The following is an 18,030-nucleotide window of genomic DNA, read 5'->3' as shown; positions in this document are numbered from 1 at the left end:
TTATTTTCTCTTTAATCTTCTCCATCAACATTGTGCCGCATCACATTCTCAAACAATCTCTAACTCAAATAAGCCTCAACTCGAGATTTATGAAAGACATGCTCTAGCCTTCACTAAAAACTACGTTTCAAAACCCAAACCGATGGGACAGAGATCATTCACCCACATATCCGTATTGGATCACTAGATCAATTATCTGGATTGAAAAATAAATCCATCCAAATTATCAATTATCTGGATTGAAAAATAAATCAATCCAAATTATCATCGTAATCATCATCATCCGTACTTCATCTTAACTATTTTAAAAAAATTTACATTGACTGCCTACCAAACATAACGATCTTAAAAAGACGATGATCTTTTAAAATCCAACAATTGGATTCCGTGGGTTTTCGAGCACAATTAGGCTCAAGGGAAAATCCCAAACACCAAGACAAACATTAAGAGGGATAGCGCAAGTCAACAACACTCGACAGGTCAAAGCTGCAAAAGTGAGGCCTGCGCCTCACTCTCACGTGAGTTGTTGAATAATTTTGAAAGCAAGTCATAATATTATGGGCCTTTCATGACAACCACAACCATAAAGTGCATTTTCTGAAAGAATAAGAACCGTTGATCCATTAGTTGAATGTTGAATATCACATCCGCTCTCTAACGAAGACATGATCCTGTAAACCCTATTCTACACAACACATCAGACACCCAATATCCACCCTTGGTGGCCTACCACAGGATCGAACATCACATACTCTGTTGAACAAATGACCTCGTATGAATGATCATTTAGCAAAGCAAAATAGTTCAATCCGGTTCTAGAATTAAAGAATCATATGCCTCCGCATGGGCCTTTGCTCGCATTATTTATTTTCTTTTTAATAGTTTGTCTTCTTCATCATCTCTCAACCGCAACGGATCTTCAACACATCCAGGGCTCAGACCCATTGACAACCCAAGGAGAAACAATGATATCAAATACCACCATAAGGTTTAAATTTCTGTTAAAAAGGTACGATTCCTAAAGTGCAGATAAGTATATATTGGGATTCCTTTAGACAAAATAATGAACCAAAAATATACAGATACACCTAATGATGTTGAAAAGCTAAGAAACCGCTTACAAAGAATTCTGGCTGAGTCCTTTCTGTATACATGATATGCAACAATCTCATGAGGCTGCAAATTTACACATGGGTGTCAAAACCAGGCATCTCAAACTGTGAAGAAAAACACTCAACACGGTTTCTGAGGTCGATAACCTCCGGACTGTTTTGAAGACCCTTGAGGAAATCTTTCTGAAGCTTCCCATGATCCCTTTGCACAGCGATTGCTATGTGTGCTGCTTTAAGAAGGAAATCAGCAATAACCTCAAAATCTGCCTCAATACAACCTCTGGATGTCATCGCTGGAGTGCCTGATGAAAGCAGAACATAGCGCCATTGAGAACTTGGAGCACAACTGAAAAAACGTTAGTAATACAGGAAGTGGAAATTGAATATCATACCAATTCTCACTCCTCCAGGACAAAGAGCGCCATTGTCCCCAAATATTGCACTTTTGTTGATAGTAATGTGGCATACCTCACATACCTTCTCATAGGCTTTACCTAACAGTGACATCAGGATCCAGTCAGGATATGCCATATGAAGAGGTCAAACAAAACTTTAAGACAATAATAACACCATTTGGACACGTCACGATGTAGACAGCCACCAAAGGGAGGAGGGGGGAGGGAGGGAAAGAAAAAACATGAAGAACCAAATTTTGTTTTACTAAGATTTGTTTTCAGTCATGAGCAACACATGCTCCAAAAACAAATCAAAGTTCATAATTTATTAGAACTCACATCTTCACAAACTGCAAATTTAACCATACCATAACAAGATACAGTCAGTCAAAACCAGTGCTTTAAAACTCAGCCGCAACATGGTGCCGAGGCAAGTAGCAGTGTAAAAGCTCCAGGGAGATGGTTCTTGTACAATACTCAGGCAAGTACTGTAACGACTAGCCTGAGTACCATAGAACTTAGGCAACTCGCCCAATTAGCTACAGTTTTCACCCAGGTACTGTACACTGCTACTAAATATAGATGGGGAAGAAATCTGCAACCTATTTTTAATTTTCTTAAAGTACCTTAGTCGAAAGATGGGAGAAAAGAATTTTGGAGAAGAGCCGATAAAGAGGCACAGGCAGTAAGTTCGTGATCCTGCAGTGGCCTTCTGAAGATAGGGCTCCAAACTCCGGTTTCTCCCATCAACTCAAAAGCTTGGTCTATGGTGACCTCCGGATTCACTGCTGATGGGAAGAGAGTATTGCATTTGTGAGCTGGTATTGCCAATCCGGGTGTCGCCCCAAAATTTGACCCCTCCTACTGTCCCTAACACTAAACATAATGTTAGGCTTGAAGTGACTGAGGCTAGTCAATATTGCCCCGCCAAAGCCCCAAAGGTCTAGTGAAGGTTTGGGAAGGAGGGCCAAGTGGAGGGGTCAATATGGTATTTATGCTTCAAGACAGCCTGCCAGAGACGGCTAGGTTGAGTAGAGAAGCACCGCCACCACTTCCCCAGCAAAGCTAGCTTGGCCATCTTGAGGCTTCTAATTCGAGACCCCCCGCTATTCCAGGGAACCTAGTGGACGTGGTGTCAATCTTCCCCTTCTGTCCATAAGAAATCCCTCATTGAGTTTTTCCAAACGTTAAGCTATAGATGTCGGCATGCTGAAAAGGGACACTGGTACACCGGGAGATTGGAGAGGGTGGCCGTGATGAGGGTGACTAGACCGGCTCTAGAGAGAAATCTCCCCTTCCAAGCAGCGAGTTTGTGATCAAACCTTTCAACAATGAGGGCCCATTGTTGCTTGCAGGGTTTACCAGTGCAAATGGGTAAGTGAGGTATTTAGTGGGTAGGCTATGATGGATTGATGGGAGGAGGCGATCCCCATGAGGTTGGATTTGGCTAGGTTTACTTTGAGGCTTATACCGAGCTCAAGACATTTAAAGTACAACCATAGGGTGTCCATTTGATATTCGGTGGCACCATGTAAGATGAGAGTGTCATCCACAATTGAAGGTGCAAAATCTGTGGTCCATTGCTACTAAGTTTGACACCTTCAAGCAGGCCGTTTCGATATAACCTATCTATAGACCTGCTGAAAACCTCTGCCACCAATGTGAAAAGAAAGGGGAAACAGCATCTCCCTGGAAGAGGCCTCTGGAATAAGGGAAACATGTTGAAGCCCCATTTGTAAGGACAAAAAATTCGGGCCCAAAATGCACCCTTTGAACCACGGCCTCCATCTAGACCCAAAGCCCATTTTTGACATGACCGCATCTAGTACTTCCCAATCCACATGGTCATAGGTTATCAAAAAATCTGTCTTAACGCTACCCCTGGGATTTTGGGTATGCGGCTCGAATGGATACACTCGTGTTTCTAAACATCAAGTCAAGGATTTACATGTCCTCAACAAAGGCCCCTTGGTTTGGTGATATGTTAAGACCTCTTTAAGGTGGCATGCAAGAGCCTTTCCAAAAAAAATTTAGGAGCTATTCAATAGACTTATGGGTGTAAAGTTTTTCAGCTGTTCCACCCCCCTCAACGAACAAATGTAAGGAATGTGGCACTCATGGGTTTATAGATTCTTCCTCATAAAACTCGTTGAAGAAGACAAAGACCACTGGCCTCAGGGTGTCCAGAAGTTGCTAAAAATGGCCACCGGGAAGCCATCGAAAGCTATAACCTTTGTCTTGACCAAGGTCTTTCATAGCTTTCAAGATTTCTTCCTCAGCGAAAGGTCTTTCTACCCATTCAGCCTATCCTAGGGAAGGGGAAGCAAGGAGAGGTCTATTATGGTTGGTCCAATGGTGATCTTCACAGAAAATCACTAGATCTATATTTTTTGAGGGACCTGATCAGCAATTTACTGCCTCTTTTCTTCTAAACTGAGCAATTTGCTGCCTCAAAAACAAACATATTGAACTCGGCATATACAAGATAATCTATGATGCATTCCATAATTGCAAAAAACTTCAACCCATTCAAATGCCAAGTGGTCCTACAGGTTCCTAATGAAAGGATGGATCCCATGTTTGACTTTTTTATAACAGTTCAAGGCATGCCCTTGTAGAGGACTTTGTTTCAGCGAACTGTTGCTTTGGCTGTTGTGTATTGCCTTTGTATGTTGCTGACAGTAGATAGACATTCGTGTCACTTGCTCTTAACCCAAGTGAAGGTGTTTGAAAATTTTAAGAGCTACTTCCATTTAAAACACTCTAATGACAGAGAGAACATATGCAATACAATCACTTCAAAAGGCCACCAAGTAATCCTTTCAAATTTGTTCTAAACTATTAGACATGCTCTATATTAGGATAAAATTTAGGGTTTTTGGTATTCTCCAGCTTGGCCAAATCTATGAGTCCTAACAGGTTTTGGTATATACTTTTCACAATAGGGTTCAGTATACTTCTAACAGAATACAATGGTGGTGCCACATAGATGCACACAGACAAGCATGACACTGACATTTTGCAGACAAGTAGATCATTAATTCATTTTATTTTAACATAAACATCATAAATATAAAATTATTTGAAATAGAAAAGTGACAAAATATTTAAAAACCAGGAAAAATTAAAATTTGTTTTAACAGTTGCTTGCTGGGAAAGCAACTATTGTCTTCAACAGCCAGTGGTCAAATATGGTGTATCAGGCACTAATTTTGGTTGATTTGGCATTTCCAAACCATTTTGATGCCACCCACCTTGGCATCTCATTGTTTCCTGGACCAATGTTGTACTTGTTTTTGTCCTGATAATAAATATTTACCAATGCTGATAAATGACTATCTAAATCAATTTCAACAAAACATTAATGGAGAAAAGAGGTACTAATGCACTAAACAGAGAAGAAAGGAAGGAGAAGAGAGAAGGATGGGGAGAAGTGGTGGGGAGAGTTTGTTAAATAGCTTTGATCCTATTCTTCCATGAAATTTTGATTAGTGCGGTCACGCTAGTCAATAAAGGCATTTGCATGGACGTTAGGAATGGAAGCATAAAAGGGAATTGAAAAACAAAAAGGGAGGGAATACCAGGAGTACAATGTGAAACAAAAGACGCAAAATTGATTGAAGCGCCTGATTAGGATTAGGAGGTACATCCTCAAGGATATGGGATGGAGCAATGTTTGGAAACCCGGATCAGCCATCCAAGAAACCGACAAGGATCAGCAGATCAGTGATCTGGATCAAATGGAACGGCCACATTTGGCCCCAAAAAAATTCAAAAAAATCACTAAAAATCATTATAAATAATGATTTTTTGGATTTTCAAGAAAAATGACAGTAGTACATTATGAATTTCATTACCTTGAAAAAAATACGTCAATATTGAGACGTCATCTCTTGTCTAAGTATGTATGGATATTATTTTTTACACCTATGTTTTATGCTAATTTTGTGATTTTTAGCGAAGAAATGAGGGAGAACGACTCAGAATGGATGGTTTTTCATTATTTTTTTATATACAAAGTGAGCGATTTTAGTGACTCAGATCGATCCCCTGCTAATCCCGAGCCCACTCAAGTGGATCAAAATCGACCTGGTATTTTTAAAAAAAAAAAAAAAAAAAAAGAACATGCTCTATCCAAAAATACAACGACATTTGGTCATTGGTAGTTTTTTTTATACTATTAACATTGTATTGATGGTTAAAGAAGTACAAAGGAAGAAGTCACCTAGAGGAGTGACCAGAGAAAACATAAAACAAAATAGGGGGGGCAGCCCCAAAGATATAGTAGGCTACAAAAGGCAAAAAACGAGAAATAAAAAGTGTTCCCCTCGTGGAGAGAAGTGATAAGAGAGAAAGTGAAAGCCAAAAACATGAGTCGCAGCCCCGAAGATACAGTAGGCAACTAAAAGCAAAAAAAAAATGAAGAAGCGTGCCCCTCGAGAAGGCAAGTAACGCGATTGGGCTGGAAGAAGAGTGGAGGCTGCTCCCTGTTTTGCTAGGCCGTCAGCGACCTGGTTGGCCTCCCACCAGATATGAGTCCAGAATAACGGTGTATCCCAGCAAAGATCAAAGATAGCATAAAAAATGTGCCATAGCCTCCACGGGGGTTGGGCTTCTACAAAAGCCCAAGAGATGATGTTTTATGAGTCCCCTTCCACCTAGAGGGGGAGACCCCAAGACCTATCAAAGTGTTGCAGGCCTTCTAGAAGGGCCATGGCCTCTGCCTCAGAGGAATCGGCTACTCTTAAATCCATGGTGTTTCTGAAAGTGTCCCCCAACTACTTCCGGGCCAAGGTTACCTAATGAAGAGCCGTCAAAGTTGAGTTTGATGGCACCAATCTCCAGAGGTCCCCATAGACCTGACCTTGGCACCTTGACACGCCGGTGGTTGAGAATGTGGGTCCAATTGGACAGAAAAGTAGACCCGGGTATGAAGAGTTTGTGATTAGAAGCCCAGAAAATGATTTGGAGATAGGGGCGGACTCCCTTTGCAAGATGCGATTGTTACATTCTTTCCAAATCGTCCATAACGTGGCACCCAGAGTTGCTTTCCAAAGTAGTACCCCAGCTTTCGGCCAAGGAAGAGAAGAGGCTAGGGACATCCGCAGGTGTAACCCAAGACCAACCCAAGAGAGATAGGTTTGATTGCCAGCGGGCCGCAACAGTAGGGCAGTGGAGGAAGAGATGGATGTTGATCTGGTCATTGGTAGTTGCTGTCTACAAAATTTGATTTACCATTGAGCATTTTCTTTTGATGTCTAATAAATTGGGCATTTTCTTTAAAAGTTGAGCATACAAATTTCATTGACAACGAAAGTGGGCAAATTTTTTTATTTCTTATCGAAGTTGGGCATTTGCAGTTTTTAAAATGGGAAGAAGAAGTTCTCATGGATAACAAATGTGGTGCTTGTTTTCTTTAAAATGCACAATTTTTCTAATTGTCATTTAGCTCAAGGGTAAATGTCGACATCTTTGTAACAAATTTGCCCCACTTTTATAGTTTATTTTCAAGAAAAAGGGATTATTATATGACGACTCTCAATGAACAACTTATAAAGAGCAATAGAAATCATACCAATGGAAGAACCAAAACTATAGGTTGCAGCGCTTAAAAAGGTAGATAACGCCAATGAGAGGTAGTTCATGCAAATTTGGAAATGTAGCTTCCATGTCACATCTTTTTCTTTTTTGTTTTGAGAGACACCCTCTAGTCTAGTTGTTTACTCTACATTCTCTTAAAATCTTAAAACCCTCATAATAACCAAGCTCAGAGCTACTCCAATTACGTTTGAAAATTTTGTACCCTTTTTATAATGAATTATTTAGGGAACAATGTTAGCAGCCACTAGGCAGCAGGTGCCTTTGAGTTGAAAATTTTTAGAAATATGCATATATGTGCTGTTCAAACACACATATATACAGGTATTGTGTTGATTTTATATTTTTTTTTTTTTTTTACATTAATACATATTCTAACTAACTTTTTCCATGCAAATAAATACGCACGAATGTTGAAATATATTCAAAACTTCAAATCATTGAAAATTTATTGAAAAAACATAAACAAGTCCATTGTGTTGTATTAGTCTCCAACTCTTCAATCCATACTCCATGGTGACTCACGATCTTGATATACAAATAAACGACAAGATGAAATGCAAAAGAAAAATATAAAACAAATAATCCAAATGTCCAATACATTTCAAAAGCCATCCGCTTAGGGTATACATAGGGTTCCCCCCCCCCAAACCCCCTTTGGGGATTAGAATACCCCCAATGCTCTTCTAAGACAAATATGTGGGTCAAAATGATCCAAAATGCCCTTAGGAGCCATTTTAATTCCACAAAAACCAGCCCAGACCCATGGTGCCCACCCAGGACTGGGTGTTGGGTGCCCACCCAGGACTAGGTGTTGGGTGCCCACCCAGGACTGGGTGTTGGGCGCCCACCTGGGCCACCTAGGCCTAGTCGTGCGCCCTAGGGCCCTTTGGGCGCCTAGGGGCTAGGCAGACACTTTTTTTTATCAATGGACAATGGAAAAATGTTCCCGTGGGTGACTTGGTCACTAATAATCTATTTTTATGGGCTTCAATGAATTGAATCAAAAGAATGGAATAAATAAAACATTAAATATATTATCTCTTTAATAAATTTCCCAAAAATAAAAGTTTGTTTCTTATGGCACATTTCATCTCTTTAATAAACTTCCCCAAAGTAAAAGTATGTTTATTATGGCACTTTTGCTCAATGTGAATTGAGATATTCTAGTCACTTGGATAACTCTAAGAGAAAAACAGGCGCTATTACTCATATAAGGTGAAAGAGGGAGAAGAGGAGACTTGAGTCCTGGAATTTGTCCCACATCAAGGAGGTAGGGAAGAGGTTTGGGCCAATAAAAGACCATGTCCTCTCACTTTACAAGGTTCTACCTTACCAAGTGGGCTAGTGTGGGGCCATCTCATGAGATACGTAAATAAAAAATCTTTGAAAAATAAAAAATAACAAATGAAAAATAAAAACATTTATGGTAAAATGATCATCTCCCTTAAAGAGTGGTCAACAAAAATAAAAATTTCAAAAAAATAAAAAAACAATTTGAGCACCATGCTATCCAGGCCGGTTCCCTGATAAAACCAAACTGGCCGGTTCTTTCAGAACTGATAGTTTCTACTACAAACTGCATAATTCCCAATATATTGCGAGAACTGGACAAGTCACCCCTAAAAACCGATCAGACTTGGGGGATCCCGATCTGGATCATCATTTTTTGAACACTAAGAAGGAGAAATAAGAGATGAAACTGGTCAGGAAGCCAGGTTGGCCAGTATATAGATACATAGAAAGGCATTCAAATTTGATTATAAAATAGATTTTAAATTCAAATTGGGAAGGGACATAAAAGTCATTCAAATTGATTCTAAAATAGATTTTAAATTAGGAAGGGAAAGTGGTACTTTTTTAAAATTAGGAAGGGAAAGTCATTCAAATTGAGTTAAATAGGTTGTGCATACTTTTTACAAAGGCTAATCACAGGTAAGGAGCTCAACAAAAAGAACAAATTGGGACTAACAAACCCCTTACAAATAATGCTCGCCTATCACATCCGAAAAATAGCAGCCAGAAAATAGGCTCTTACACAAAAACGAGACATTAAGGACGACAGGGGTATGGAAGTGTTGTGAGACATAGAGAGGCAAAAAGGTGAAAGAGAATAAGATAGGGTATGTGGTGAAAGGATAAGGAACAATAGGCTGCGCATTATTAGGATCATTATTTTAGTCATTATTGTGCTGATGATACATTGCTCAATTTTGTGATGCGAGCAAACAACTTATGAATAAGTTATACATCTACCCTTGATGTTTTGAGGTACTTTCAGGCATAAGATTCAATATTCCAAATTCCAAATTGACAGGGTGTTAGTCAAAGAGGAAGAGCTGGCTGTGTTGGCAAAATGCATGAGGTGTGGGACAGACAGGTTATGCAACAAGTATCTTGGCCTACCACTTCGTAAGGGCAAACCAGTCAAAGCTATGTTGAAAATTGGACTCTTAGAAGGCTAAGTAAGGGCAAACCAGTCAAAGCTATGTTGAAATTGGACTCTTAGAAGGCTAAGTACTAGTCACTAGGAGGTAAAATAACATCAATTAATTCCACAGTCTGCGATTTACCCATATACTACATATTATATCCCAAATCCAGTATCAATGGCACGCGAAATTGAAAAAACAATGATTGAGGATCCACAAAGAAGCATGTCAGATGGGAGAATGTATGCAAGCCCAATGCAAAAGAGAAATTAGAAGAATGAAAGATGAACCAGGCATCCTATGATTCCTATCTAAATGGTGGCGGAGGTTGAATACACAATCAGGCCGCCTGTAGCGAGCCAAGAACCATGGATGTCCAAATAATCACATCTATATTACCGAACTTGTTAAAAACCTTAATGGCCTCTGTATCTCTATGCTTTGTGCTAGAGCTGCAATCATGGTGTTCCATGAATTTTCTAGGCATTGGCTAGATAAGCTTAAGCACACAGAACTCTGTTATGCTGGTGCAACCAAAGATCAATATGTTCCAAGAGACAATGTTTTTGGCAGGAATGTGTTGAAAGAGCATCTTAGCTTCCATTTTTATTTGTTTGAATATAACTAGAGCATAGCAATCCAAGTAACAACATTTTTATGGGGTGATCAATCGAATAATGCATGGGCTCCTCTTATCATTTTGTACACATGAATAATTTAGATCAGAGAAACTATATCTTTATTGAAAAATTTGTTGAATATTTTAGGAGCTTCATTGATTCTTCCTTCTGTTCCAAGCTTTGTAGTTGTGTAAGGTTAATTAGGATGTTTCCCAATTTGTACAGTGAACACAGTTTGCATGTGAAATGGGTTTTTAGCCATGAGAGAGTCAATTTGAAGAGTTTAGAGACATGTTTGAGTTTAAGGCGACCAGCAGGAGGACCCCATGTAATGATTCACGTTCTCTCTCTAACCATCAAATGTTATACAAGATAGCGAGGGAGGCGGGCAAGGCCCTTGAGATCTCTCCCTCAACATTCTATTTTAGAGTAGGCCCACAGCACTCTTTCTCCCTCTAGCCCTGTGCTCACCACTCCCTCTTTTCCCACCATTCTTGGAGTGCCTCTAGCTTCATTCATGGACACTTTATCTCACCATTCATGGCGGCCCTATGGACGAAAACGAACAGTGTTTTCGCCCATAGGCGCATCGCCGTCCGGTTTTGTTATTTTTACTTACGATGCTCCTTGGGAGCTCCTGAGCAAGCAATCTCCTGCACTCCAAAGGTAGCGAACTTTAGAGTAGGAAATAATCCCCCATGCTTGCTTCCAACAACTATGTTGAACACACTACAACATTTTTGCAATCTCTATGCCTTGCACAACTTCATGAGAGCCTTCGGCTTTAGGGTATAGACCATAGAGGACCACAAATCCCAAAGTTGCCATTCACGACTTATAATGCCGTAGGGGTTTTCCTCAGACATGCAGCTGGAAGATTACACACAGCTGGAATATAGATCAGACATGCCACGAGACTGATCAGACCCCTTCTGGCACACCAGAATTCCCCACTTCATTTCTTTTAATATGTTAGAAGATTTCCCAATGATATGTGTACCCAACCGTACACCCACACTGCATGGTTGATGTGGCTCTATATAGCCCCGATCTGATTTGACTCTCATGATTTATATAAGAAAGCACATAAGCTTACACTGCAATTCACTCAGCACATAAAAAATCGTGAACCCACTATCCTCTACCTACCCATAGTCCTTGGCCTATTTCTGAAAAAATGTGTCTCGATATCTAACTTTGGTTCATGCAGTTCTATACACACCCCCAAATCAATATATGATTTATCAACTCTCAACAAGCTCAAGCCCAATGTTGTTCCACTAAAATCTACAACCTTCAACTTTTTTGTGGCATCATGCATCCCTACACAACCTTGAACTTGCGTTAAAGATCTGGCGGCCCTCATTCAAGGAAACCTACTTAGATCGCATTAGCTATTATCAGCTTCAAGCAAACTCTACGTTCATTGACTCACAACACAACCTGAACCCTACTTTAGGGTTTACCTGATCCAATATACAAGTGTGGATCCACTTCTAATACTCCAGGCAGCCATTGTTCAGACACTACAAGCTACCTCTTTTTAATGGACCTCAAGCTCTCATGAACTAGTTTCACTCGTGTTATTTCTAGACACAACCAAGGTTGCTATCCCACACAATTTCACAAAACTATGAACTCCTAAGTCTTTGCACTTCTTAAGTGCCTTAGGTACCCTGAGAAATGTAACTTCTTAGAGAACCATAACTAACAGCAGAAAAAATGTCTAAGGGCCAAAACAGGCATCTTAAAAAGCCCTTCTTATGACCACAAAACCATGCTTCAAGGCCCAAATAGGACATAATACTAATGCAGGTATAAGCATATGGATAACCTTAATTAAATAGCTGACCCCAAATAGTTGGGAAAAGGTTCTGATGATGATGACGATGATGATAACCTAATTTAATCAGAGTTGCAAAAGTAGAATAACCACAATATCTCGTTCAGAAAAAAACAGAAACGAAAAAATCACTGTAAAACTTCAAAGATTCACTTAATACATGATTTCTCTTTGTTTGATCCTCCCCAGTCTCAGCCACTTGACTACCATGTCCCACAGCAAGCACTACACAGCTTCTAATGCCTTGTCAAAATAGATCAAACCTTGGCAGTACCAATGGCTACTTGCTCCAAAGGATCCCGGATGATACCCATGAGGAACCAAATTTTGGATAGTCATATAAATATGGTTGAAATACAATTTTCCGAGATGGATAGCGGACATTAAAAATATATGGAATAGCAAAGCTTGTGTTGAGCTTTTTGCGTGCCCAACACCCAGACACAAAAAGTCAGTTATGAACATATATACCTGAACTCTGAACATGCATGTCCAAAGTCCAAACATCAGACATGCCCATCTAGAAATTGAACACAAAGGGAAGCAAGACGTTAGGTGCGTGTCTGAACTTTTGGACTCATCCAAAATTTTGACATGATTGTATAAAATTCATAAGGCATGCACAAATCTTTGGACACAAATATCTGATTTTCTATTCAGTATATATACTAATTTTATATATGAAATACATGAGTAGTAAACAATGAATACACATCAACGTATCCTTATTGTGCATACACGCCTCATGCAAGAAATATCACCTTCCAGTAGCTGTATCTCATGTTTGTATCCTAGTAACATAACTTTAACATAATTGGCTGCTAGCCTGCGATACTGGCCAATCGTCTTATAAAATCATGCTTATAGTGGTGCACCTTGCTTTGATAAGAGAGGAGAGCAATTTTGGGGCATTTGATTATATATGGGATACTTTAATAAAAAGTATTTGGAATTGGATTTGCAGAAAATCTAAAGAGTTAGGGAGATGGAGTAGATTGGAGGTAGATACATTGTACCTTGTTCCAGTAATGATGTCGGTATACAGTCACATTTGTTTTGAAGTAATATCTATGGAAACCAACCAGCAAGGAAGTAATATCGCTACATGAAGATAAGTAAATTCCCTTAAGATAAATTATATAAGTCCAGTACCATGGCAATTCATTCATCTAGAAACTCTAAATATGTGTTTAACCTTAACACAAACCATATCTAAAAAGTAACGAAGAGAAAAGCAAGCATGAAACAAATTCATAATGTGTCCTACCTGTTAATCCCAAAGGCCGTAAATCCCACAATAACAAATGATTGTCTGTGCCACCGGTAACCAATCTGCATTTCCTTCTCAGCAAAGCAGAAGCTAGGACCTGGGCATTTTTCTTTACCTGTTGCATATACGCTTTGTACTCAGGGGTAGCAACTTGTTTTAACGCTACCGCAAGAGCTGCAATGTGATTATTGTGTGGCCCACCTTGCATTGATGGAAAAACAGCAAAGTTTATCCTTTCCTCAAAATCATAATACTCATTATCATCCCCTTGACAATGAGCAAGTCCTCGCCTCCTTGGCTTTTTCCCCTTCCTGAAAAATATTATTCCACCTCTTGGACCCCTAAGGCCCTTATGAGTCGTTGAGGTAACAACATCACAATAATCAAAAGGACTCAGACACTCCTGCATAGTATAAAGGGAGATGCAACCATGTTAGTAGAGAAAATGAGTACTAGAACTGCAATGAGTAGACACTATAACAAAACCCTGCCCCCTTTTATTTCTGAACAGTAATTTCTATTGATTGGAAATCTTGGTCAATAACAAATCCCTACTCTGTGTACAATGTTACCTTTCTTTTCACAGTTGGACGAAAAGCGTTAAATCATAACACTAACTTGTATATCCTATGAAGTAGTATTCATTACGACAAGAATCATGAGGTAAAAATAATGAAGTGCATTCAGGGTATTGATAATGTCAGACCAAAAGTAATCAAAGGTCTTGATATGGAAAACTTGCAAAATAGACCTTTGAGCAATTATTCTAGACCCATGCAAAACCCATGCATGATAATTCTATGTTACCATAATCCATGTACCAACAACTAAGAAGACACCAAACAAAAGCTAAAAAGAAGCAGATCCAATAAGAGTGGGATTAGTTATAATTTATAACCTAGCAGCAACAAACAAACAGATGCAACACCAGGATCAGGGGACAATTAAGCCAATTTTACGAGCAACAAGTAAATGTATTGTAATCATAAAAAACATGTTATCTTTTAAGATGAATAATACCACCATCATATACTTTCGCTTTCTTCCATTTCAGATGCAATTATCATATGGCAAAATGCAATCAAAGCCTCAAACAAACATGATACTAAAATTAAAGCCACATTTTTCCGCAAAGAATTACAGCATTTCCCTAAACTTCATTGCAAACTAATGAAGCTTATGCTATCTCAAAATCTGCATCTACTCCTAACTAAACTTTCTATGCTCTTCAAGAGAGCACCAACCCTGGGTTATGCAAATACTGGTCACTTAACTAATCAGCGAGATTTTTTCCTCAAATAGTTCAAATAGTCAATTCAAAAAATCTGTAACTTATTTTCATGAAATCTGACAGACAATATCTAGGCAAGGGTTTTCTTTTCTTGCATTTTGGGCATCAGATTTCTGCTTAGACTTAGTATACCGCAAAAGAGGGCATCCATCCCAAAAAATCAAATTGCTAATCCAAAAGGGATGCTGTCCCTCCACAAAAAGCTGCATTATACAATGCAGTTGCAGCTAGCTGATTCTGCCCATTCCATTGAAAATGAAACTGTGTAGCATGCAGCCATAAATGACATAAAAAATACCACAATCCCCCACAGCCAATCATGTTGCAAAATCCACAACAAAAGAGATTTACCAAATATAGAAGTCATTAGGTAATCACCACACAAAAAACCTAACTATTAAACAGTGTTTAGATTGAATGACTGTGGCCATGTACCCGGCCCAGGTCTGAGGCGAGCACTCAGCCTGAGTCCGAGTAATTCGGCCTGAGTAAGGCCGAGTACTGTTCAAGCTAAATAATGTTAAAAAAAATTAAGAAAATCCAAAAAAAATAGGAAATATATGTTTAAAGTAAAATTAAACAAAAACACTTATAAATTAGGTTAAAAAGTAGTAACAAGAGTAGATTTTGAAAATTCAATTTGTGAATGGGGGAACATTTTAAATAATCCAAAAAAGATGGAAAAATATAAAAATAAGTATTCATGGCCAAAATACTTTCCAATCTTTGCTAAAATCGATAGAACACATTAAAAACATGTTACAAATAGATTTCTTATTTTTTGAATTCTTTACATTTTTTTGTAATTCTTTTTAAAATCCCCAAGTTGAACAACCAACTGAGGGATACTCAAGCTCGTGACGGTGGAAAGCCCGAGTTATTGGGTGAGTCCAAGCTGACTTGCCCGAGTAGTTAAAAATGATATTAAAACAAGGCACCATCAACTACCATTTCGTACAAGAAGCCCATTTACCACAAACAATAGTTACTCTGACAAATTATGGATAGTACAGTTCATCTTATGAATTTCACAATGACACAATGTTTTTAAAATAAATCTTGCTGAGTATAGCATGAACCGTAAATGATCACTTCCATTCAAATAAGCCAATCCCAAATAGGTTCTGGTGATGAAATCAATATCACATCTTCCACAGAAATATGGGACAACATCAAATAAAAAATTAAATTACAAAATCAGATTTTGAGCAAGACAGCAAACAAATACTCTTCACTAATCTCAACACTGCATGCGTCACTAGTTTTCACACACAAAGCATAGCACAATTTAATAGATCATGCAAAGCATGGGCTTTTATACCTTTGCAGCAACAAGACCACTGATATGGGCCATATCACACATCAATACAGCGCCACACTTATCTGCTATCTGTCTAAAACGACCATAGTCCCATTCTCGAGGATACGAACTTCCCCCACAAATCAGTATCTTTGGCCTGTATTCCAAAGCTTTCTCTTCAAGCCTATCATAATCAATGTACCCAGTATGTGGGTTCACCTTGTAAGGCAAACTCTCAAAGAAAATCGAAGCACCAGAGACCTTTTTGCCACTAGGTGTGTAATACCCATGACTCAAATGACCACCAGATGGAGAATCAAGGCCCATGATTCGATCTTTAGGCAAAATAAGGCCTGTATACACTGCAAAATTTGCAGAAGTGCAAGAATAGGCCTGAACATTAACACCCCATTTCTCAGAATCCAAGTGAAAAGCAGCTAGCGCTCTTTCACAACAGAGCAGTTCGATTTGATCGATGAATTGGTTTCCCCCATAATACCTAGCACCAGGCAAACCCTCAGAATACTTGTTCGTAAGGTGACTCCCTAAAGCTTCTAGAACAGCTTGACACACAAAATTCTCGGAAGCTATGAGCTCGATCCCTTTCCATTGTCTCTGCTTCTCCTTCTCCATGAGAGCCCATAAGTCAGGATCAATCGTGGCTAAAGGCTGTTTTCCCCAAGCCCTAACTGCCATTCTCCTGGCTTCTAAATCCATAGGCGACGATGAACATGGCTCATGTTGCTGCCTTTTCTGAGCAGAAACCACAGAGCCCTCCCTCTCTCTTCTTCTCTTCAAGCACATGGGGTAACCCAATATGCTGAATTCTTCTTCTCTCTGTTCTTCCAGTTCTGTTTCTTCCACGCAAGTGCCAGAATTGCCGTTATCAGATTGCTCAAGCAGCTGCAGTGGTATCGAGGAAGCAGAATTCGATGACTGATCATTGGAAAAGCTCGAATCGAGTTGAAAGCAAATTGAATCATCAGCAATGGGGGTTCGAACAGGGCCAGAGGCTTCTGGTCTGTCAGAAATGGAATGGACATTAAACCCTAGAGAGAGGTTCGAGCGTGTATCAGATATGTCCATTTCTAGGGTTACGGCGAGGATTTTGAGACTTCTCCTGAAACTGAAGGGACGCTTGAGGGGCTATCACTATTAGGGTTAGCAAATTAAGGTTCGGAGCAACAGTAACAGCAACAGAGGCAGCGACAAGAGCGACAAAAACGGCAGTAGCAGTAGCGGAAGAAGGGAGTTGAGGAGGAGGGGGAAGCATCCATGAGACAGAGAGGAACCCTAAAATAGAATCCAATGCACAGAGGAGATGCCAGAGAGAAAACGGGGAGAGAGCGAGGAATACAGAGAAGGCCCGATGCAAAGGATGCCTCTGGTGGAGAGCGAAACCCTAATTCCAGTGAATAGAAACAGTGAAAAGAGGCTTAGGGTTCGATGTTGAGAGAGAGGGGGATGCAATTTTGAATAGGTGCGGCCGCTGAAAGCTTGGAATGAGGTGGCGGGGGATGCACCTGGATGCCTTTGCAAACAAGAGGGGGAACGACTGGATCAGCCGGTCGCCCGCCTTCTACTCTCTTTCATTTTACGGGTGAAAACCGGTTTCAGTTTTCTCTCTTAATTGCTTCCGGTAATCGTTGTGCTGGGATCGTCGTTGAAACCTCAAAAGACAAGTTTTTCAGCTTTGAGACGCATTCCAAGCAACTAGCGCTGACCACCCTTAGACACCATCTGAAATTGTGGACCAGTGTTTGCAAAATTGAACCGGTTGGGAGTGGTTTGAACCGAAATTGGATTGACTGAGGTGGTTAACCGGTCAAGTAGATTTTTAAAAAAAATAATGGGTCAAAAAACCTCAAAAAATTAAAATAAAAAATGAAAAAATTTAGATTAAGTGTATAATATCTTATTACATACATTTCTCTTATAAAAAAATTTGAAACAATTTTTTATAAATTAATATTTGAATAATATGGTCATGTACATTATCCCAAGCAGGTCACATAAATCTTTTTGTTTCTTAGATTAGGATTTTCTTTGAACATATTTTTGCCATGTAACATCTTTTTTCAAGAATTAACATATTCATGTCAAATTTTACATGAAAAACTTTCTAGTTTCTTTTGTACAAAAATCACTAACATTAGGAATGAAAATTTA

General features: G+C 39.3%; 1 protein-coding gene across 2 annotated transcripts; it reads right to left on the bottom strand.

The window, feature by feature from the left end:
• Nucleotides 1-966: 966 nt before the first annotated feature.
• Nucleotides 967-17,306, bottom strand: LOC18449100 (serine hydroxymethyltransferase 7). 2 transcript variants are annotated; one of them, XM_006859149.4, is made up of 4 exons: nucleotides 15,883-17,306; nucleotides 13,268-13,673; nucleotides 1,505-1,606; nucleotides 967-1,414 (listed from the first exon to the last, which is right to left on the bottom strand). In XM_006859149.4, exons 1-4 carry the CDS (start codon nucleotides 16,945-16,947, stop codon nucleotides 1,185-1,187), a joined length of 1,803 nt encoding a protein of 600 aa, XP_006859211.1. In that variant the 5' UTR covers nucleotides 16,948-17,306; the 3' UTR covers nucleotides 967-1,184. The 2 variants fall into 2 exon arrangements, with proteins under 2 accessions (XP_006859211.1, XP_020532155.1); XM_020676496.2 differs by lacking the exon at nucleotides 967-1,414 and adding an exon at nucleotides 13,017-13,101 and having other exon boundaries at nucleotides 1,573-1,606.
• Between the last annotated feature and the right edge of the window lie 724 nt (nucleotides 17,307-18,030).

This window comes from Amborella trichopoda, chromosome 11 (assembly GCF_054954075.1).
Source record: "Amborella trichopoda isolate Santa Cruz 75 chromosome 11, AtrichopodaSantaCruz75HAP2 v2.0, whole genome shotgun sequence".
Classification (NCBI taxonomy): Eukaryota; Viridiplantae; Streptophyta; class Magnoliopsida; order Amborellales; family Amborellaceae; genus Amborella; species Amborella trichopoda.
Note: the sequence above shows the minus strand (reverse complement) of the source record. Positions and strands in the feature narration are given on the sequence as shown.